A 23,539-nucleotide genomic window follows, 5' to 3' on the forward strand; every position below is an offset into this window, starting at 1 on the left:
TTCCTGATGAATACCCCTTTCTCCCACATATGCTCAGCCTTCCCACCATAAACATCTCACACCACAGTTGTACATTTATTACATTTGATGAGCCAATATTGACATATTTATTGTCAGAATGCATAGATTACATTAGGATTTGCTGTTCCTGTTATACTTTCTATGGTTTTTTTGACAAATGAAGTATGCCATGTATCCACCATTATAGAATCATACAAAATAGTTTACTGCTCTAAAAGTCTTCAGTGCTCTACCTGTTTATACCCCATCTCTGTCCTCTGTTGATCATTTTACTGGCTGCATAGTTTTGTCTCTTCCAGAATGTCATGTAGTTGGAATCATGCAATATGTAGCATTTTTCAGAATGGATTCTCTCAGTAATATGCCCTGAAGGTTCTTCCATAACTTTTTGTCTTATAGTTCATTTATTTATGACATTGTATGGATATGCTATTTCAACTCATATGGGTAAATATCTGAAGGAACTTGATTGTTGGATCATATGGTTAGAACATGTTCAGTTTTTTAACAAATCATGTAACTTTTCCTACCAGCAAGAAGAGGTACTCTTACTTGACATTCTCTCCAATATTTGCTGTTGTCAGTATTTTGGATTTGAGGCATTTAAATTTGTGTGTACTGGTATCTTATTGGTATTTAAATCCAATTCCCTAAAGATATATGATGCTGAACACCTTTTTTGTATGCTTCTTGACATATGCTTATTTGTTATTTGTTTATCTTCTTTGGTAAGTTATCTGTTTCAATTTTTTGCCATGTTTTAATTGTTAGTTTTGTTGTTGACTTTTAATAGTTCCTTGAATACTTTGGTTAACAATCACTATCTGATGTCTTTTGCAAATATATATTTTTCCCATGCTTGTGGCTTTATATCCTCATTGTCTAATGTAGCACAAATTGTTCCATTTAGAGAACTCTACCTTAACAGTTCCTCCTCTTTCAGGTCATATGTTAGGTGTTGTATCTAAAATAAGTCATTTGCAAACCTAAAGTTATCTAGATTTTCTACTTCCAGCGTGGACTAAAAATTGCTGGGCCCTAGAGTTGGAAGAAATGTAAGAGAAGGAGTTTACAATGTTCAGAGTTAAACTGATCTGTGAGGGAAAAGATGATGTAAGGGAGAAAATATAGGAAGCAAAAGATTACTTGAATAAAGAGAGAGAGATTCTGGGGGGAAAAATACACCAAGCAGAAATCCTCAAAATGAAGGAATCAATAACCATATGGAAAATTTATTGGAAGGCATCATCAGCACACTAAATGAATTGTGAGCCAGAGTTTCAGGCAATGAAGACACAATATATACTCTAGAAAATGAAGTTGACCATGAAGGAAAGGTGTTAATAGACAATGAACAGAAATTCTAAGAAATATGAAATAATGTAAAAAGACCAAATTTAAGATTTATTGGGATAGATGGAAGGCCTGAAGATATAGACCAAAGGCATGCATAATCTTTTCAATGAAATAATATCTGAAAATTTCTAAAACCTTAAGGATGAAATGGAAAATCAAACACAGGAGGCTTACAGGACACCAAATGTACAAAATCAAAACAGACCTACACCAAGACACATTATTATGAAAATGCACAGCACACAGAATAAGGGCAGAATTTTAAAGGTTGCCAGAGAAAAAATGACAGGTTACTTTTAGAGGCAAAACCAATCTGATCTCAGCTGTCTTCTAACCCAGTTAGGAGGTCATGGATTAACATATACCCATCTCTGCAAGAAAATGAACGTCAACCAAGAATATTATAACCCAAAATATTAAGACTCAGAACTGACAATGAAATTAAAACCTTCCATGGTAAACAAAAGTTAAACGAATTCACAAAGAGAAAGGAATTCACAAATAGAAAGGCTGCACTACAGAACATTCCTAGCAAAATATTTCATGATGAAGAAATGAAAAATAAAAGAGAAAACCGGCAAAGGGAGGAGCTACACTAGAAGAATAGCCAATCAAAGGAGAAACTAATTGAAATTAAAAACCAGAAATAAAATGACAGGGAATAAAAACCATTTTTCAGTAATAACATTGAATGTAAATGGCCTGAACTCATCAATCAAAAGACATAGACTAGCAGACTGAATTAAAAAACAAGACCCAACAATGTGCTGTTTCCTAGAGACTCACCTCATAGACAAAGACATACACAGACTGACACGGATGTTGTAAACAAACAAAGGTTTCTATCTTCACATCAGATAAAGTGGGTTTCAAATCAAAATTAAATTAATCAGAAGGAAAATCATACCACTCACATGGCCCTTGGAAGCAAGCAGGAGTGGCCATACTCATATCGAATAAAATCAACTTCAACCTAAGTTAATCAAGAAGGATAAAGAAGGTCACTATATACTGTTAAAAGGAACCATCCACCAACAAGACATAACAATCATCAATTTGTATGCACCAAACAATGAAGCTGCAACGTTCATAAAACAAACTCTCCTCAAGTTCAAGAGTCAAATAGACCACAACACAATAATTATGGGTGACTTCAACACACCACTCTCGCCATTAGACAGATCCTCTAGACAAAAGCTGAATAAAGAAACTATAGAACTCAACAGCACAATCAATAACCTAGACTTAACCGACATATATAGAATATATCAACCATCATCAAGTGGATACACGTTCTTCTCAGAAGCACATGGATCCTACTCAAAGATAGACCATATATTATGCCATAAGGCAACTCTTAGTAAATATAAAGGCGTGGAGATAATACCATGCACCATATCTGATCATAATGGAATGAAATTGAAAATCAATGATAAAAGAAGGAAGGAAAAATCCTACATCACATGGAAAATGAACAATATGTTATTGAATGATCAATGGGTTATAGAAGACATAAAGGAGGAGATGAAAAAATTCTTAGAATCAAATGATAACACAGACACAACATACCGGAATCTATGGGACACAATGAAAGCAGTTTTAAGAGGGAAATTCATTTCTTGGAGTTCTTACCTCAAAAAAAGAAAAAACCAACAAATAAATGAACTCACGCAACACCTCAAAAACCTAGAAAAGGAAGAGCAAAACAACAGCAAATGTAGTAGAAGACAAGAAATAATTAAAATTAGAGCAGAAATCAATGAAATTGAAACAAAAGAAACCATTGAAAAAATTGATAAAACTAAAAGTTGGTTCTTTGAAAAAATAAATAAGATAGACAAGCCCTTAGCCATGCTAACGAAAAGAAGAAGAGAGAGAACTCAAATTACTAACATACGGGATGAAAAAGGCAATATCACAACAGACACTACAGAAATACAGAAGATAATTAGAAAGTATTTTGAAACCCTATATTCCAATAAAATAGAAGATAATGAAGATATCAATAAATTTCTTAAGGCATATGATTTGCCCAGATTGAGACAGGAAGACACACACAATTTAAACAGACCAATAACAAAAGAAAAAATAGAAGAAGCCATCAAAAGACTACCAACCAAGAAAAGCCCTGGACCGGATGGATATACAGCGGAGTTCTACAAAACCTTCAAAGAAGAATTAATACCAATACTTTTCAAGCTATTTCAAGAAATAGAAAAAGAAGGAGCTCTTCCAAATTCATTCTATGAGGCCAACATCACTTTGATCCCAAAACCAGACAAAGATACTTCAAAGAAAGAAAACTACAGACCAATATCTCTAATGAACTTGGATGCAAAAATTCTCAATAAAATTCTGGCGAATCGAATACAAAAACATATCAGAAAACTTGTGCACCATGATCAAGTAGGATTCATTCCTGGGATGCAAGGATGGTTCAATATACAGAAATCAATAAATGCTATTCACCACATCAATAGACTTAAAGACAAGAACCACATGATCATCTCGATGGATGCAGAAAAAGCATTTGACAAAGTACAGCATCCCTTTATGTTCAAAACACTAGAAAAACTAGGGATAACAGGAACTTACCTCAACATTGTAAAAGCTATATATACTAAACCTCAGGCTAGCATCATCCTAAACGGAGAAAAACTGAAGGCATTTCCTCTAAAATCTGGAACAAGACAGGGATGCCCTCTATCACCACTTCTATTCAATTTAGTTCTCGAAACACTGGCCAGAGCAATTAGACAGACAAAAGAAATTAAAGGCATAAAAATAGGAAAAGAAGAAATTAAACTATCGCTATTTGCGGATGACATGATAATATACTTAACAGACCCAAAAGAGTCTACAAAGAAGCTGCTAGAGTTAATAAATGAATTCAGCAAAGTGGCAGGTTATAAAATCAACACACATAAATCAAAGGCATTCCTGTATATCAGCAACAAAACCTCTGAAATGGAAATAAGGAAAACCACTCCATTCACAATATCCTCAAAGAAAATAAGATACTTGGGAATCAACCTAACAAAAGAGGTGAAAGATTTATACAATGAAAACTACAGAACCCTAAAGAGAGAGATAGAAGAAGATCTCAGAAGATGGAAAAATGTACCCTGTTCATGGATAGGCAGAACTAACATCATCAAAATGGCGATATTACCCAAAGTTCTCTACAGGTTTAATGCGATGCCAATCAAAATCCCAACAGCATTTCTTGTAGAAATAGACAAAGCAATCATGAAATTCATATGGAAAAACAAAAGACACAGAATAGCAAAAGCAATTCTAAGCAGGAAGTGTGAATCTGGAGGTATAGCGATACCAGAGATCATACTGTACTACAAAGCAATAGTAACAAAAACAGCATGGTACTGGTACCAAAACAGGCAGGTGGACCAGTGGTACAGAATAGAAGACACAGAGACTAATCCACAAAGTTACAACTATCTTATATTTGATAAAGGGGCTAAAAGCATGCAATGGAGGAAGGATAGCATCTTCAACAAATGGTGCTGGGAAAATTGGAAATCCATATGCAACAAAATGAAATTGAATCCCTTTCTCTCGCCATCCACAAAAATTAACTCAAAATGGATCAGGGAGCTAGATATCAAATCAGAGACACTGCGTCTGATAGAAGAAAAAGTTGGCTACGATCTACATATTGTGGGGTCGGGCTCCAAATTCCTTAATAGGACACCCATAGCCCAAGAGTTAACAACAAGAATAAACAAATGGGACTTACTTAAACTAAAAAGTTTTTTCTCAGCAAGAGAAACAATAAAAGAGGTAAATAGAGAGCCTACATCCTGGGAACAAATTTTTACCCCCCACACCTCCGATAGAGCCCTAATATCCAGAATGTACAAAGAACTCAAAAAATTAAACAATAAGATAACAAATAACCCAATTAACAAATGGGCCAAGGACCTGAACAGACACTTCTCAGAGGAGGACATACAATCAATCAACAAGTATATGAAAAAATGCTAACCATCTCTAGCAATCAGAGAAATGCAAATCAAAACCACCCTAAGATACCATCTCACTCCAGTAAGATTGGCAGCCATTATGAAGTCAAACAACAATAAGTGTTGGCGGGGATCTGGGGAAAAGGGTACACTTGTACACTGCTGGTGGGGCTGCAAAATGGTGAGGCCAATTTGGAAAGCAGTATGGAGATTCCTGGGAAAGCTGGGAATGGATCCACCATTTGACCCAGCTATCGCACTTCTCGGACTATTCCCTGAGGACCTTAAAAAAGCGCTCTATAGGGATACGGCTGCATCAATGATTATAGCGGCACAATTCACAATAGCTAGACTGTGGAACCAATCTAGATGCCCCTCAATAGATGAATGGATAAAAAAAATGTGGCATCTATACACAATGGAGTATTATGCAGCACTAAGAAATGACAAAATCATAGAATTTGCAGGGAAATGGATGACATTAGAGCAGATTATGCTAAGCGAAGCTAGCCAAGCCATAAAAAACAAATGCCAAATGTCTGCTTTGATATAAAGAGAACAACTAAGAACAGAACAGGAAGGAAGAGCATGAGGAAAAGACTACAGTAAACAAAGACGAATGGGGGGAGAGAAACGGAGAGAGAAGGGAAAGCACATGGAAATAGTAGGAGACCTTCAATGATACATAAAATTATAAGAGGTTATGAGGGGCAAGGGGGAGGGAAAAAAAGGGAGAGAATTGAACAACAGCAGGGGAGGTAGAGAGGGAAGATGGGAGGGGAGGGGAGGGGAGGGGGGATAGTAGGGGATAGGAAAGGTAGCAGAATACAACAGTCACTAATATGGCATTATGTAAAAATGTGAATATGTAACAGATGTGATTCTGCAATCTGTATTTGGGGTGAAAATGGGAGTTCAAAACACAATTTGAGTCAAATGTATGAAAGATGATATATCATGAGCTATGTAATGCTTTAAATAATCAATAAAAAAAAATTAAAAAAAATAAATTAATCAGAAGGGACAAAGAAGGCCATTTCATATTGCTGAAGGGAACTATACACCAACAAGATGTAACAATAGTGAATATTTATGCCCCAAACAATGGAGAATCTACGTACATCAAACAAACTCTTCTCAATTTCAAAACGAAATAGACCATAACACAATAATACTGGGTGACTTTAATGTACTTCTCATCGTTGGATAGATCCTTCAAACAAAAACTGACTAAAGAAGCTATAGAAGTAAAAACCACAACTAATAATTTAGACTTAACAGACATATATAGAATATTTCATCCATCAATGACTGAATACATTTTCTTTTCAGCCGCACACAGATTCTTCTCTAAAATAGATCATATCTTAGGCCTCAAAGCAACTCTTAGGTAATTAAAAAAATAGAGATAATACCTTGCATTTTATATGATCATAATGGAATGGAACTAGAAACCAACAATAAAATAAAAAATAGAAGCTACTCTAACACCTGGAGACTAAATAATATGCTATTGAGTGACCAATGTATACCAGAAGAAATCAGAAATGAAATAAAAAAATAAAAATACTTAGAGGCAAATGAGAATAGCAAAAAATATCTAAATCTCTGGGACACTGTGAATGCAGTTATAAGAGGAAAGTTCCTTGCATTGAGTCCACTCATTAAACGAGTAGAAAATCACCACATAAGTAACCTAACATTACATCTCAAAGCTCTAGAAAAAGAGGAACAAATCAACACCCAAAGCAGTAGAAGATGGGAAATAATTAAAATCAGAGCTGAAATCAAAAGAACTTGAAATAAAACAGAGCAATTTAAAAAAGCTGACCAAAGAAAGAGTTGGTTGGTTGAAAAAATAAATAAAATTGACAAATCCTTAGCCAGGTTAACAAGGAGAAAGAGAGTGTAATCTCAAATTTCTAAATTGTGTGATGAAAATGTAAATACCACACAGACACCATTGAAATACCAACATTCATCAAAAACTACTCTGAAAATCTATACTCAAATGAAATGGAAAATCATGAAGATAATCAACAAATTTTGAGAGACCTATATCCTACCTTAATTGAATCAGGAGAATATAGAAAATTTAAACAGATCAATTTCAAACGGTGAAATTGAAAACACTATCAGAAGCTTACCAACAAAGAAAACCTCAGGACCAGACAGATTCTCAGCCATGTTCTACCAGACCTTCAAAGAACTAACTAACACCAATCTTCCTCAAATTATTGCATGAAATGGAAAAAGAGGGATCCTTCCAAACTTGTTGTACAATGCTGGTATCACTCTGATACCAAAACCAGACAAAGACACATCAAGGAAAGAAAACTTCAGACCAATATCCCTGATGAACATAGATTTTAAAAATTTTAAGAAAATACTGGCAAATTGCATTTAAAAGCATATTAAACAGATAGTGCACCATAATCAGGTGGGGTTCATTCCAGGGAAGCAAGGTTGATTCAACATCTGGAAATCAATAAACATAATTCATCACATCAATACACTTTAAAGGTAAGAATCACATGGTTATCTCAATAGATGCAGAAAAATAATTTGACAAAATTCAGCTTCCATTCTTGCTCCAAACAGTAGAAGTACTTGGAATAGTAAGAATATACCTAAACATTGTAAAAGATATATATGTTAAATCCAAGGCCAACATCAGTCTAAATTAAAAAATGTAATTGAAAACATTCCCTTTTAAAAACTGGTACAAGGCAGGGATGCCATGTTTCACCACTTCTAGTCAGCATAGTTTTTGAAACCCTAGCCAAAGCAATTAGAAAGTAGAAAGAAATTAAAGGGCTATGAATAGGAAAAGAAGAACTCAAACTATCCCTATTTGCTGACGACATTCTATATTTAGAAGACCCCCCCAAAAAATAACCAGAAAGTTTCTAGAACTCATAAATTTTTTCAGCATAGTACAGGATATAAAATTAACACCCATAAATCAATTGTGTTCTATATATGAGTGATGAATCAACTGAAAGAGAAATTAATAAAACTATCCCATTCATAATAGTCTTGAAAAAATAAAATATACAGGAATCAATCAAAAGAGGTGAAAGATCTCTACAATGAGAACCATAGTCTACTAAAGAAAGACATTGATTAAGATCTTAGAAGATGGACAGATCTCCTAAGTTCTTGGATAAGCTGAATTAATATTGTCAAATGGCCATACTACAAAAAGGCTTATAAGGATCTATTGCAATTCCTATTAAAATCCCAATGACAATCTTCACAGAAATAGAAAAAGCAGTCATGAAATTCATTTGGAAAAATAAGAGGCTCAGAATAGCCAAAGCAATCCTTAGCAAGAAAAGTGAAACAGGAGGCATCATAATACCAGACTGTGGGGGTTTTTAGCCCCCCATCTCCTCCTGACTGGCGGGAGAAGCAGGGAAAGCACGCCCTGACCAGGACGAGCCAAGAAAGGTAAAGGTCGACTGGCCACCCACACCCAGCCCTCCCTTGCCAGAGGACAATCAGACATGCCAGGGAGAACAGTCAAAGCAGGATTTCGTTTAATGAGGAAGTACACACAGCTTATATATTGCACAGGAGCCAATCAGAATAAAGGTCAGAGGGGTGGAGCAAGTTCACGTGTACACCCATCTCATAGTCTACAAGGGAAGGAATGAGCTGTCCACAAAGGCAGAAGAGTCCTGGACCTCTCCTGGATGTGGTCCGCCTCCTCCATCACCCCCCCACAGCACCGCCTCCTGGCTGATCGCCAAAAGCCATCCCAGCCACATGTGCGGCCTCAAGACCAGGAAGCAGGCAGCCATGCCCTACACCAGACCTTAAATTATACTACAGAGCTACAGTAACAAAAACAGTGTGGTTTTTGAACCAAAATAGAATGAAAACCAATGAAACACAATAGAAGACACAGAATCATACTAGAGAAAGATGCCATAAACCTATTTTGGAGAAAAGATAGCCTCTTTAACATATGATTCTGGGAAAACTGGAAGTCTCTATGTAGCAAAATGAAATTAGACCCCTATTTCTCACTCTGCACAAAACTCAAAAGTGGATTGAGGCCCTGGCCATTAGACCAGAGAACCTGCTCCTACTAGATTATTTAGGCCCAACTTTCCATCATATCAGCTTAGGCACCAACTTCTCAACAAGACTCGAAGCACACAAGAAGTAAAATCAAGAATCAATAAATGGGATGTTATCAAACTAAAAAGCTTCTTCACAGCAAATGAAACAATCAAGAACATGACAAGAGAGCCTCCAGAATCTGAGAAAATCTTTGTCACCTGGACCTCAGATAGAGCATTAATCTCTAGGATATATAAAGGATTCAAAAGCCTTAACACCAAAAGAACAAGTACCCTAGTCAATAAACGGGAAAAGGCACTGAAAAGACACTTCACAAAAGAAATACAAATATATGAAAAAAAGTGCAACATCTATCAATTAGAAAAATGCAAATTGAAACTACACTGAGATTCCCTCTCATTCCTGGCAGATTGGCAGTAATCAAGAGTACCAGCAACAGTAAATTGGATGTGCAGAAACAAGTACACTCATCCGTTGCTGGTTGGACAATTGGTGCAACCACTCTGGAAAGCAGAGATTTCTCATAAAAGAAAAAAAGAGATTCCTCATAAAACTTGGAATGGAACCACCATTTGACCCAGTTAACCCACTCCTCAGCGTGTACTCAAGTAATTTAAAAATCAAGATACTATTGTAAGGTAGCCACATCAGTATTTATAGCAGGTCAATTCACAAAAGATAGGTGCCCTTTAACAGATGAATGGATAAAGAAAATGTGAAAATATATATATACACACACACACACACACACGCACACACATTGAATATTACTCAGCCATAAAGAAGAATGAAATTATGGCATTTGCTGGTAATGGATGGAGCTGGAGAATATTATGCTAAATGAAATAAACCAATCCCAAAAAACCAACAGTCTAATGGTCTCTCTGATATGCGGATGCTAATAAACAATAAGGGTGGTGGTGAGGGAAGAATAAAAATTCATTAGATTTTAATCAAAGGGGAATTAAGGGAAGAGAGGGTGATGGGAATATGAAAACCATAGAATGAAGTGAAAATAACTGTTCATATATGAATATGTTCATATATGAATACATGACAGTGTATCTCTATATCATGTACAACCACAAAATGGGAAGTTATACTCCACATATGTTTAATATGTCAAAATACATTCTACTGTCATGCATAACTAAAAATAACTAAAATAACTAAAAATAACAAATTTAAAAAAATTAAGGAAGAACTATTTTGACATGGATATCAGGCATACCACACCAATTCCTTCCAGAGGCAGACCCTCAGTGACCTCTCCTTATCCTTTACGTCTATAGGTCCCACCACCATTTAACATTTAACCACTTTAACACTTACCTCTGAAGGTTTTCAATACTTGAGTCTTCAAAACCATATCCAAACCACATGTAGAATGATAAATTGAAACTGAGGCCAATGAGCATGGATCTCTCATTTTCTCCAAGCATTTCAGCCAGGTGTTGCAGATATGGTAGGCACACAAATGCATATATGTAGAAATGGGTTTTTTGCCACTTGAGTACAATAAAGTGAGTACAATGAGTTGAGGGTGTATGCAAAAAAAAAATTGTAATGATGACCTTTAAATGGATCTTAATGGGGATGATGAAGAAGGAAGATGTGGCAGGATCAGTGCATTGTAGGCAACTGCAGGGTAAAAATATTTTCAGAGTTGAAATAGTTGAGGGAGATAACTACAAAAATAGAATATTAGAGACTGGAGAGTGTAGAACTTAAAACTGGAAATTCTCAGGAACTGTAATTTATGATAAAATCTCCTTGATTTGACCGATGGAGTGACCAAGTTAGAGTGAAGATAGAGGTACAGTGAAATTCAGCGAACTATGTGTAGATATTAGAAGGATTGTTGTTGCAAATATAGACATTGTCTAATTAGTTATGACAGAATTAGTATTGGAAAGACGGTGAGTCAGAAAATAAAATGTTCAATAAATGAAGAAGAATACCTTGAGGGTAGACAACTGCAATAAGTTAATATGTGATGAATCCATTCTCTCCTGCCATGAGTTAACAGTATAAAGAGCTTCTGAGCAATTAAAAGTAACTAGTAGTTTTACATATGAACAAAAACAATTAGTTAATTTTTAAAATGCTATTCTGATATACATGTATTTACTTCACCCAAAAAACAAAAAAAAAAGAATGTCAACCTTGTTAACCACCCTAGAAATCATATACAATTGAAATAAAATTTGACCATCATGTATCTTATTATTTATTAATTTCTAGTCAATAGCAGAATTTAATTAATAGGTACCTATTGGAAGAATGCATTTTTTAACCTAGCTCTAAAAGTTATAACAAATAAAATTAAAATCATTTTGAGAGCATAATTTTTCATTTTTTGTTTCTACAGAGATTTCTTCTGAAGGAGAAAAATACACACCCTTAATTATTGGAGAAGAAACAATACAATGTGTTTCACATGAAATAAATCCATCAGCTTCTGTTGACTCTTCCATCGATACAAAAAGTCCTAAGTTTAGTGAGGCATCTCCACAGATATCAATGAAACTAGAAGGAAATATAGAAGGTATGTTTTAATACCTCAAAATAAGCTAGATTTGATTTACTCATACTTAAATCTCTTCTTTATAAACAGATTATCGAGATTCGTATATATGTTTGGATAATTCACCTCAAATTAAGTTTGCTGTTTTTATACTTTTATTTTATACTGGCCATGGTTTATTATCTTATGTGTCAGAGATTGAATTAAAGCTTGGCTCAGATGATTTTTTCCAATTCATGTTCCCTTATTTGAAAGATCCCTTGGTATGGTATTCAGCTGGCAGTGAGGCCATCTAAAGGATCCAAGATGGCTTTATTGCTGTCTTGTAAGGTGCAGCTAGAAGGCTGAATTAAGATGGGCCTCCCTCCCTTTCCATGGAATCTCAGGGCCATTCTGTGACTCTTTCTAGTAAGGTAGTCTGACTTGTTTTCAAGGGCCCAGAGCTAGATTCAAAGAGAGATAAGCAGGACCCACTTCCCAAGGGAAGAGTGTTAAAGAATTTGCAGCCATCTCACAGATGCTGAGGTGAAAGCTGCTTGTTCTCTGAAAAGCTAGTCAGAGAATTGGCACAATATCACTTCTGTCATGCTCCCTTGGTCAAAACCAGCACAGGGAAAACAGGAATCACTTTTCAAAGATAAGAGCTTTAAAGAATTTGTAGCCATATTTAATCTGCCATAGTCTGCCCTCTGCCTTCAAATTTTTACATTATTCCCATGTGCAAAATATGCTCAGCCCTCTCAAAGCCTCGTCTCATTATGACAGCTCAGAGCCAAAGGGTGATGCTAGAAGAGTCAGGCCCCTATGTTGAGTTTTCTTGGGTACCATTCCTCAAGTATTCTCAATCTGGAGACCTGTAAGTTAAAAAGTCAATTTAACTGCCTTCTACATATCAACATTAAATGGTGAGACAGGCCTAAAGACTTCTTTTCAAAACCAGGGAAAAGGGAAGCACATAGTTGCCATTGGTTGATGGAAATTCTGACATCCGGCCAGAAGCACTGTTAGCCTGCTTTCATGGCACCAAACACTGATGCCCTCAAGGACCTTTTTATTTTTTTTATTTTTTTATTTTTTATTTTTTTTTTGTAGTGCTGGGGATACAACTGAGGCCCTTGTGCATAGGAGGCAGGCACTCTACTAACTGAGCTATATCCCCAGCCCCCTCAAGGGTTCTTTTCTGAACAGTTGTTCCTTTCAGTCTGAGCTGGTGTGCATACACAAGTAGAACTTTTTTTTGTCTATGAAGTTGCTCTGAGACAGTACTCTTTAGTCTTTATAAATCCTTTTGTGCAGCAAAAAGGGTCTGTAAGGTATGTCTTAATATTCCTGTGCCAAAACAGAAGAGCTTATGGTCTTACCCTTGACTTCTTCTTTGCCATGAGGCCACATTTTACTGCCCTATATTAACTCTTTGTCATGAGGTTGTGTCTTCCTTTGAAATGCTTTTGCTACCTGAAAGGAATTATTCTGGGCCCTCTGTATCTTTTCTAAATTCTGTTCATAATTTAAAGAGTTTTTTTCTTCAATTAAGCTGTTATCTTCTACTCTGATAAGGCTGGTAACAGAAGTTAGCTAGTACCTTCAATGTTCAGCATTGATAGCTAGCTCCTTAATTAGGTCACTAAATCCATAAAGTTTCTTTTCTATCCTCCTTATTATTGTAGGTACCAAGTTTCCTGTTTCTGTGTAGCAAGAATCCCTTTTTCTCCAGCCTCCACTAGCATTTTTCTACTGGCCAGTCTCCCATCAGCAATCTTTATGAAGCCCTTCCAACTTATGCCTGCTGCTGAGCCCCAAAGCCAGTGCACGTGTTTTAAGCTTTTATATCTGCACCAACTTTCAGATATATAATTGTTTCAATTGCTATAACACAAATTATTCCTAAAACTTAGCTTAAAACAGCTATTTTATTTTATCTCATACATTTATGAGTCAGGAATTGGGAAGGTTCTTCTGCTCCATGTGGCATCAACTGATATCATTCACTGGTGTTCAACCATCAGCTGGGCTTATCTGAAAGGTGCAAGAAGACATTGTTCTTGTGCCTATCTTCTTGGTGGGGCTCAGTTGGGTCCCCTTTTTTCATTTTAATCTTAGAGCATTGCCATATGGTTTTTCCAAAGTTGTTGAATTTCTTTCATGATGGCTTAGGCTTCCAGATGCCAAGCAGAAACTGCCAGTTCTCTTAAAGATTTAGCCTGAAATTGGCACAGCATCACTCCCACTGTATTCAAGTAGTCAAGGCAATCACAGAGCCAACCAAAATCAAAGAGTAAGAGAAACACAGCTCACTCTAGATAAGAAGAATGTTAAAGACCTTTGCATTCTGTGACCATTGTTAATTCACCACAGTAACTTAAATAATTTTATTCATTAGAGTCATAGTTACTAATACTTGTTATGGTGTATGTGTGTGTGTGTGTATGTATGTTCTTCAAAAATTCCATGTTGAAATCTAATCCCCAATGTGATACTATTTGGAGGTGCAGCCTTTGGGAGGTAGTAAGGCCATGAGGGTGGAGTGTCAAAATGGTCTTAGTGTCAGAGAGGAGGCCTACAATAGAAGCAGCACCCTAGTTATTAGTTGTTTGAAAGTGTAGGAGGATTTAGTGCACTCCAGTTACATTCTCTGTATCCTTAGAAAAATCCAGGTAATAGTTCTACTCCTTTTTTTTTTCCCCTGTTTTGGTTGTTGAAAGATTTTTTTTTTAATGTTTTTTTTAGTTGTAGATGGGTACTATCTTTATTTTATTTATTTATTTTTATATGGTGCTGAGGATCGAACCCAGTGCCTCACACATGCAAGGCAAACGCTCTACCACTAAGCTACAACCTTGGCCCCAATTGTTGAAAGATTTTAAGATTTAAATTTCTTCTGTGATATCATAGTATATTCTTACATACTTATTACCACAGATGTCCATATTCTTTCACTTAGTTTTTATACCTTCTTTAAACCAGTTTACATATTACTAAAATTTTAATAAAGAGAAAATTTTTATGTAATGAAAAATACTTATTTGGAATATTTTTATTATAGTGAAAAGGCTGAAAAATTAATGTGTCTTTTCAGAAATAGAGTTAATACAATAACAAAGATAAAAACTAACAGATAAAATATTTGATTTTTCTATTATAATTAATATATTAGTCTAAAAATAGTAATATTTTCTAAATGTTTATTCATATTCTTTCAACAAACTGTGCTTTGACCCATTTCTTATTCTGTTTTTCCTTTGCAGAACCTGATTTGGAAACAGAAGTTCTACAGGAACCAAGTAGGAAAAACAAAGATGGGAGCTTGCCTTGTATTGTTACTGATGTGTGGATTAGTGAGGAAAAAGAGACAAAGGAAACTAAGTATGTTGTATCTTTTTTCTTACATTTCAAGACCCTTTTATAATACTTTAAAAAAAATACTGTAATGACCTAATATTGTAATTTAATATCCTAATATTACAATACCTCATAAAATAATTTAATTTCTTTTAAAAATTTATTTTAATTGTCAGTGAACTTTATTTATTTATATGTGGTGCTGAAAATCGAACTCAGTGCCTCACACATTCTAGGCAAGCCCTCTACCACTGAGCCACAACCCCAGCCCTAATTTAATTTCTTAATAGATATTCACATGGTTCAGAAATTAACAAGTGCATAAAGTATTTGAAGAAATATAATAAAATTTCTTGCCTGCCTCTATTTCTATCCAACCAATTTCCACTCTTTTCTTCCTTCAGATAATTTTAGATATGTGTAAACAAAAATATGGGCTGGAGATGTGGCTCAAGTGGTAGCACGCTTGCCTGGCATGCGTGCAGCCTGGGTTTGATCCTCAGCACCACATACAAAGATGTTGTGTCTGCCGAGAACTAAAAAATAAATATTAAAGAATTCTCTCTCTCTCTCTCTTTAAATAAATAAATAAATAAATATACACTCTTCCTTCCTTTTTAAATATAGTTACGAATATAAGGTAATATTTTTTACCTTGTTTATTTTTAGTCACTAATACATATGAGAAATATTTTCATATTAGTACATAAAAACGACTTCCTCCTCTTTTGTATTTCACTATATGGATACTCTAACTCATCAAGTCTTCTGCTTGATAGACATTTAGCAATATTGCAAATAATGTTGCAATGAATAATATTTTACATAAAGAAATTTTTTGTGTATCTGTAAGATAAAAATACAGTAATATTATTGCTGGGTCAATTGCACTTTTACAGATTGCATTTGTAATTCAGTTATTTTTTTTTTCCCAGGGGTTGTATCAGTTTGAATTCTCAGAGTATATGAATGATTAATGATAGAGTTTGAACAAAGTGAAACATATGGTATGCTTATAAGAAAAAATATATATAAAAGTGAGAAAAATATTTGAAAGAGAGATCACAGGATGCTAATGAATTTGAGTTCTGTTTTCTTTATATTAGAACACTTTTATTTCTGGTAAACTATGTTTTTGAACTGGTGTACCCATTTATGGCAGATTGGAAGATAGGGAAGCCATTCAACAAAATGAAGTTTCTAAGGATGGGATCCTGAGAAATGTGGACCACTTTAGTGAGAGTCATACAGGTAAGTATCATTGCATTAGTCTGATTTCTTTCTGAAAGGTTAACACCAACTTGTTTCATTTGGACAATATATACATACAGAACATTCCTTATCAGTCATCATGGTCATTTTTTTATATATGACAGCGGAATGCATTACAATTCTTATTACATGTATAGAGCACAATTTTTCATATCTCTGGTTGTATACACAGTATATTCACACCAATTTGTTTCTTCATACCTGTACATTGGATAATAATGATCATCACATTCCACCATCATTAATAACCCCATACCACTTCCCTTCCCCTCCAACCCCTCTACCCTAGAGTTCATCTATTCCTCCCATGCTCCCCCTCCCTATCTCACTATGAATCAGCCTCCTTATATCAAAGAAAACATTCAGCATTTGGTTTTTTGGGATTGGCTAACTTCACTTAGCATTAAAATGTAGTATGTGTAAAGCATTGGAATCTGCATTCATAAACCTGGATTTTATAACAAAATAGGCAGGAAAAATTATTATTAAATTATTTTATTGAGTATTTATGGAAAGAATTCCTTGTGAAAACTAAACCAACATACTAAGGACATTAATAAATTTTTCTCTTTTATTCTCTTTTATCTCATATTTTACTTAAAATATGAGAAGTGTAATTTTCTTCTATAAGAACAAAGATAAACTGAAAAAAATATGAATACCTAATCCACTGTTAAGTGTGTTTTTCACGTTTGCTTGGATCTGTGTCTATATTTTAGGACTTCCAATATAATAATAATAATAAAGATTATTTAGAAGATAACATACTCACAAATTTTTTGTTTTCCCAATAGATGTGAGTTTATTTTATATAATTCTTGTTAAATACTATGCCTTGTCAAAATCATTTAAAGCTTTATTTAAGTACTGTTCAGACTGATTACATAATCTCTCCTTTATACCCTAGAACCTGGAATAGATGATTCTCAGCACTCTAATTGTGATATAGATAAATCTATACAACCAGAACCATTTTTCCATAAAGTGGTTCATTCTGAACAATTGAATTTAGACTCTCAAGGTCAGTCAATTCAGTGTTTACCAGAGGAATCCATTCCACTTCGTTCTCACTCTGATTCACCACCAAGGAATAAAAACAAGAATTCCTTGCTGATTGGACTTTCAACTGGTCTTTTTGATGCAAACAATCCAAAGGCAAGTATAGTTTTCAAAAGGAATTTTTATCTGTTTGGTAATATTTCTTATTGGCTGCTTTTTTTAATGTTGAGTTTTAATCTCTTAAAAACACATATGTTAATTAAATTGTCTTCTAAGTTCTATTATTTCTGACAGGAAATTTGTATTTGTTTTTATTTATTTATTTATTTATTTATTTATTTATTTATTTATTTAGGTGCTGGGATTGAACCCAAGGGTACTTAACTACTGAGCCACATCACCAGCCCTTTTTTATATTGTATTTAGAGACAGGGTCTCACTCAGTTGCTTAGGGCCTCCCTAAGTTGCTAAGACTGACTCTGAACTCTATGTTTATATGCTACATGTTTTTTTTTTTTTTTATCCATTCATTTACTGAAGGGCATCTATTGGTTCCACAGTTTAGTTATTGTGAATTGTGCTGCTATAAACATTGATGTAGCTCTGTCCCTATAGTATGCTGTTTTTAAGTCTTTTGGGTATAAACCAAGGAGAGGGATAACTGGGTCAAATGGTGGTTCCATTCCCTATTTTCCAAGGAATCTCCATACTGCTTTCCATATTGGCTGTACCAATTGGCTACAGTCCTCCCTTAGCCTTCCAAACCCCTGGGATTACAGACAGGCATGAGCCACCATGCCTGGCTTGTGATTCTTTTTTTATTTTTTTATTTTTTTTTATTTTTTAGTTGTAGATGGACACAATACCTTTATTTTATTTATTTATTTTTATATGGTGCTGAGGATTGAACCCAGGGCACCGCACATGCTAGACGAGCACTCTACTGCTGAGCCTATACAACCCCAGCCCGTCTTTTTATCTTCCTTTTTTATATGTAATGTTTCTTCTTCCCTCTGGCTTCTTTTAAAATTTTTTTCTCATTAGTTTCTAGCAATTTGACTCTGAAACACTTTGGTAAGGTTTTGGGGGGGGTTTTGTGGGGAGGGGTGTTTTTATCCTGCTTGGGGTCTGATGGCCCTATGGGTCATAGTTTTAATCAAATAAAAAATTTGTTGGCTAGTCAGTCTGCCTTTTTTTTTTTTTTTTTTTTTTTTTAGCATTCTACCATTGAGTTACATCCACATACAGGAAGTATTGCATAGATGTTAGACTACTTCCGTACTTTCATAGTTTTCTGAGATTGTGGTCATTTTGTTGTTAAGTCTTTTTTCTCTTTGTGTTTCATTGTGGGTTGATTCCATTTATATGTGTTCAAGTTTACTCATCATTTTTTCTCCATACTGCTTTCCGTATTGACTGCACCAGTTTGCAATCCCACCAACAGTGGATCTTTTTCCCCACATCCTCGCTAACACTTATTGTTGTTTGTATTCATAATAGCTGCCATTCTGACTGGAGTTAGATGAAATCTTAGAGTAGTTTTGATTTGCATTTCTCTAATTGCTAGCTGTGATGAACATTTTTTTATGTATTTGTTGATTGATTGTATATCATCTTCTGAGAAGAATCTGTTCAGGTCCTTGGCCCATTTATTGATTGGGTTATTTGGAGGTTTTTTTTTTTTTTTTTTTTTTTTTGGTGTTTAGCTTTTTGAGTTCCTTTCTTTTATTATTATTTATTTTTTAGTTGTAAGATGGACACAATGTCTTTATTTTATTTATTTATTTTTTTAATGTGGTGCTGAGGATAGAACCCAGGGTGTCTTGGACGTGCTAGGTGAGCACTCTACCCCTGAGCCACAACCCCAACCCCATTTTGAGTTCTTTATATACCCTAGAGATTAGTGCTCTAATGTGTGAGGAGTAAAAATTTGCTCCCAAGATGTAGGCTCTCTATTCACCTCTCAGATAATTTCTTTTGCCTAGAAGAAACTTTTTAGTTTGAATCTATCCCATTTATTGATTCTTGGTTTTAATTCTTACGATATAGGAGTCTTTTTAAGGAAGTTGGGTCCTAATCCCACATGATAGAGATTAGGGCCTACTTTTTCTTCTATTTTATTCCTAAGTCTTTGATCCATTTTGAGTTGAGTTTTGTGCATGGTGAGAGATAGGGGTTTAATTTTATTTGGTTGCATATGGATTTCCAGTTTTACTAGCACCATTTGTTGAAGATGCTATCTTTTCTCCAATACATGTTTTTGGCACCTTTGTCTAATATAAGATAATTGTAATTTTGTGGTTAGTCTCTGTGTCCTCTATTCTGTACCATTGGTCTATGAGTCTAATTGGTGCCAATACCATGCTGTTTTTGTTACTATTACTCTGTAATATAGTTTAAGGACTGATATAGTGATGCCACCTGCTTCACTCTTCCTGCTAAGGATTGCTTTAGCTATTTTGGGTCTCTTATTTTTCCAGATTGAATTTCATGATTGCTTTTTCTATTTCTATGAGGAATGCCACTGGGATTTTAATCAGAATTGCATTAAATCTGTATAATGCTTTTGGTAGTATGGTTATTTTGATAATATTAATTCTGCCTATCCAAGAGCAAGGTAGATCTTTCCATCTTCTAAGGTCTTCTTTGATTTCTTTCTTAAGGCCCAGGCCAACATCATTCTAAATGGAGAAAAATTGAAGATATTCCCTCTAAAAACTGGAATAAGACAGGGATGCCCTCTTTTACCACTTCTATTTAACATAATTCTTGAAACAGTGGCCAGCACAATTAGATGAAAGAAAGGGATACACAGAGGAAAAGAAGAACTCAAATTAGCACTATTTGCTGATGATATGAGTCTATACCTAGAAGACCCAAAAAGTTCCACCAGAAAACTTGTAGAATTAATAAATCAATTCAGCAATGTAGCAGGATATAGAATCAACACCCATAAATCAAATTCATTTCTGTATGTCAGTGACAAATCCTCAGAAAGGAAAACTACCCCATTTACAATAGCCTCAAAAAAGATAAAATAAAATACTTGGGAAACAACAAAAGAGGTAAAAGATGTATCTCCATTTCTACTGACTGTGGATCAGTAGATGATTTAATCTTCTACTGGCTATGGGCCATTTTTTGCCTGCATTGTGACATGTTTTGTAATTCTTTATTTGAAGCTCAACCTTGTAAATATTATATTGCTGGGTTTTATTTTCTTTCTTTAAAATATGTTGGGCTTTTTTTAACATCTATTTACTTTTGAATTTATTTTATACTTTCAGACTTTGTTTTTCAGCTTTGCTGGGACAGATATATAGTCATCTTGTCTTTAAAGCTATTACCCTATGACCTGTGACCCTTTGAGACCTCCACTATATACCCAGGTGATCACTGAGGAAAACCCCCTTCTCTTGGTTAGAGCTAATCATTTTCTCTATCTGCATGAGTTCAACCTACAGGGCCCCAGTTATTTTTGCCTGGCCCTGTAAAGTTTCAGGCAACTCTATACATATACAACCTATTCTTCTTCAGCAACTCAGAAAAACTGCCAGTTACCTTGTTATGAATTTTCTGCAGGGTTTTTGGATTTTCCTGAGTACTCAGGGCCTCACACTTGCTAGGAATGTATTCCAGCCTTTTCTTTTTTCATTCATTCATTCATTTTTGAGACAAGGTCTCACCACATTGGCCAGCCTTGACCTCTTGATGCCTCAGCTTCTCAAGCATCTGGGCTTACAGTTGTGTGCCACCATGTCCAGCTTTTTTTTTTTTTTTCAATGAAACTCTCTCCTTTCTGAAGTTTATTTCATTGATCCAGCAAGGCTACACACAGAGTACAGATATTTTCCTCCAAACAGAAGGCCAGTTTAGTGGAAAAGTAAGGGATCATTCTTGCCTGTCTGTTGTTCAGTCTCTGAACTATGCTTCAGGTATTTTGTCCAGCTTTCTAGTTGTTTTGGTGGGCGGTTGGGTCTGGTCCTTGTTTCGTTGTGTCTAGAGCAGGAAGTCTCCAAGTAATTTATTTTCCCTAGGTAATCCCTGACATTAAATATCGTTTCAATGCTAATAACTTTATTTCTTCCCCTCTCTCTTACAGATCATTTATCTGTTCCATAAATCAAGCAGTTGTCTCTTAACTAATCTCCCTCAGTTCATGCCTATCTGAAATCCATTGTCCAAATTACAAACCAGAATTGATTTTTAATATTATGAATCATTAATTCACTGACATGTTTAGACTTCAGAGGTTTTCCACTGCTTTTATAATTACATTCAAACTCTTTACCATCATCTACAGGTTTGATATGGCATTTACTATCTCTTCCTCAACTCAGAACCTCTCACTCTCTTTTCCTTTTTTTCCTCTGATACATCAAATCCTTTCCCGAATTAGGGACTTTGTGCTGCCATTATCTTGGTCTGGAAGGAGCTTCTTTTTGTTCTCTTAATTTTGACTCATTATTGCCTTTTGAGTTTCATTTCTCAAATATATGTTTATCAATAGGACCTTGACTCCATTTCCATTCCTAGTAATTTCCATCCATTACTTACTTATTTTATAGCAGCTATTTCTTTTTTTTAACTTTTTTTTAATATTTATTTTTTAGCTGTAGTTGGACACAATACCTTTATTTTATTTATTTATATGTGGTGCTGAGGATCGAACCCAGGGCCTCGCATGTGCTAGGCGAGTGCTCCACCACTGAGCCACAACTCCTATAGCAGCATTTCAAAGTGTAATTTCGTTTACTCATTTGTTTATTGTCTGTCCTTCAATAGAATGTGATGCTCTTCAGGTTAAGAACCTTATTTATTATACATAACTATATGGATTTTTACACATATATTTACTACCCACCATGGCCTAGATATTTTTAATAAATAAAAAAGTAAATAAACATCAAATATGTACATAGTTTAAAAAGTAAGAAGTCAAATCACTTAGTTCATATTCTAGCTGAAGACTTATAGTTGTGTGATTTAAGTGCCTTACTTTCGCATATGTAAGGTAGGCATAATAACAATCCCTTGCTCAGAGAATCATTGAAAGAATAAAATAAGTAAAGCACCTATATTATATAAGGGCTCAGTAAAGTTAGGTGTCATCATCATGGTCATCAGGTTATCATGTCCTAGTTATAGGACATGCTATTTTAACAGATGCAAGAAACTCTGATATAGTATGTATTAGCTTTTCAGCTTCACTCATTATATTGACTTTAAACTATATTCTTATAAATAATAATAATATACTATGCATTTCAAAAAGCCAGAAGAAAGCCAGGCGTGGTGGTACATGCCTGTAATCCCTACAACTTGGAGGCTAACGCAGGAGGATTGCAAGTTTGAGGCCAGCCTCAACCAACTTAGTGAAGCCCTAAGGCACATAGTGAGACTCTTCTCAAAATAAAAATAAAAAGGACTGGGTATGTAGCTCAGGGTTAAAAAAAAAAAACCTGGATTCCATCCCCAGTCCCTCCCCACACCAAAAAAAAAAGCTAGAAGAAAGGATATTGAATGTTTTAATTTTAAAGAAATGATAAACACAGCTGGTTATGGTGGTGCACTCCTGTAATCCCAGCAACTAGGGAGGCTGCGGCAGCAGGATCACAAGTTGAGGCTAGCCATAGCACCTTAGTGAGACCGTATCTCAAAAATGAAAAAGGCTTGGGATATAGCTCAGAGGTAAAGTGCCCCTATACCCATAAGTCTCTCTTACAAAAAATGATAAATGTTTGAAGAGATATGTTTAGCCTGATTTAAATACTACACCGTGTATACTTGTATTAAAATATTACATGGTACCTTATTAATATGTAAAATTTTATGTTTTTATGTATCAATTTAAAAATAAATTTTGGGGGGATAAGAATAGGAAAGACAGTGGAATGATTCAGACATAACTTTCCTATGTACATATATGAATATACCACAGTGAATCTCT

General features: G+C 34.9%; 1 protein-coding gene across 11 annotated transcripts in view; it reads left to right on the forward strand.

The window, feature by feature from the left end:
- The window catches only part of NEK1 (NIMA related kinase 1), a 177,736-nt gene that overhangs the window by 129,561 nt on the left and 24,636 nt on the right, over positions 1–23,539 (forward strand). For all 11 annotated transcript variants that reach the window (XM_081269790.1, XM_081269784.1, XM_081269794.1 and 8 more), the window contains 4 exons: positions 11,824–12,000; positions 15,225–15,342; positions 16,481–16,569; positions 17,498–17,745. In XM_081269790.1, the coding sequence (XP_081125916.1) occupies positions 11,824–12,000; positions 15,225–15,342; positions 16,481–16,569; positions 17,498–17,745 (632 nt within the window). The remainder of the gene's footprint in view (positions 1–11,823; positions 12,001–15,224; positions 15,343–16,480; positions 16,570–17,497; positions 17,746–23,539) is intronic.

The sequence above is a fragment of the Spermophilus citellus genome (genome assembly GCF_964194105.1).
Source record: "Spermophilus citellus genome assembly, chromosome: 16".
In the NCBI taxonomy this organism is placed as follows: domain Eukaryota; kingdom Metazoa; phylum Chordata; class Mammalia; order Rodentia; family Sciuridae; genus Spermophilus; species Spermophilus citellus.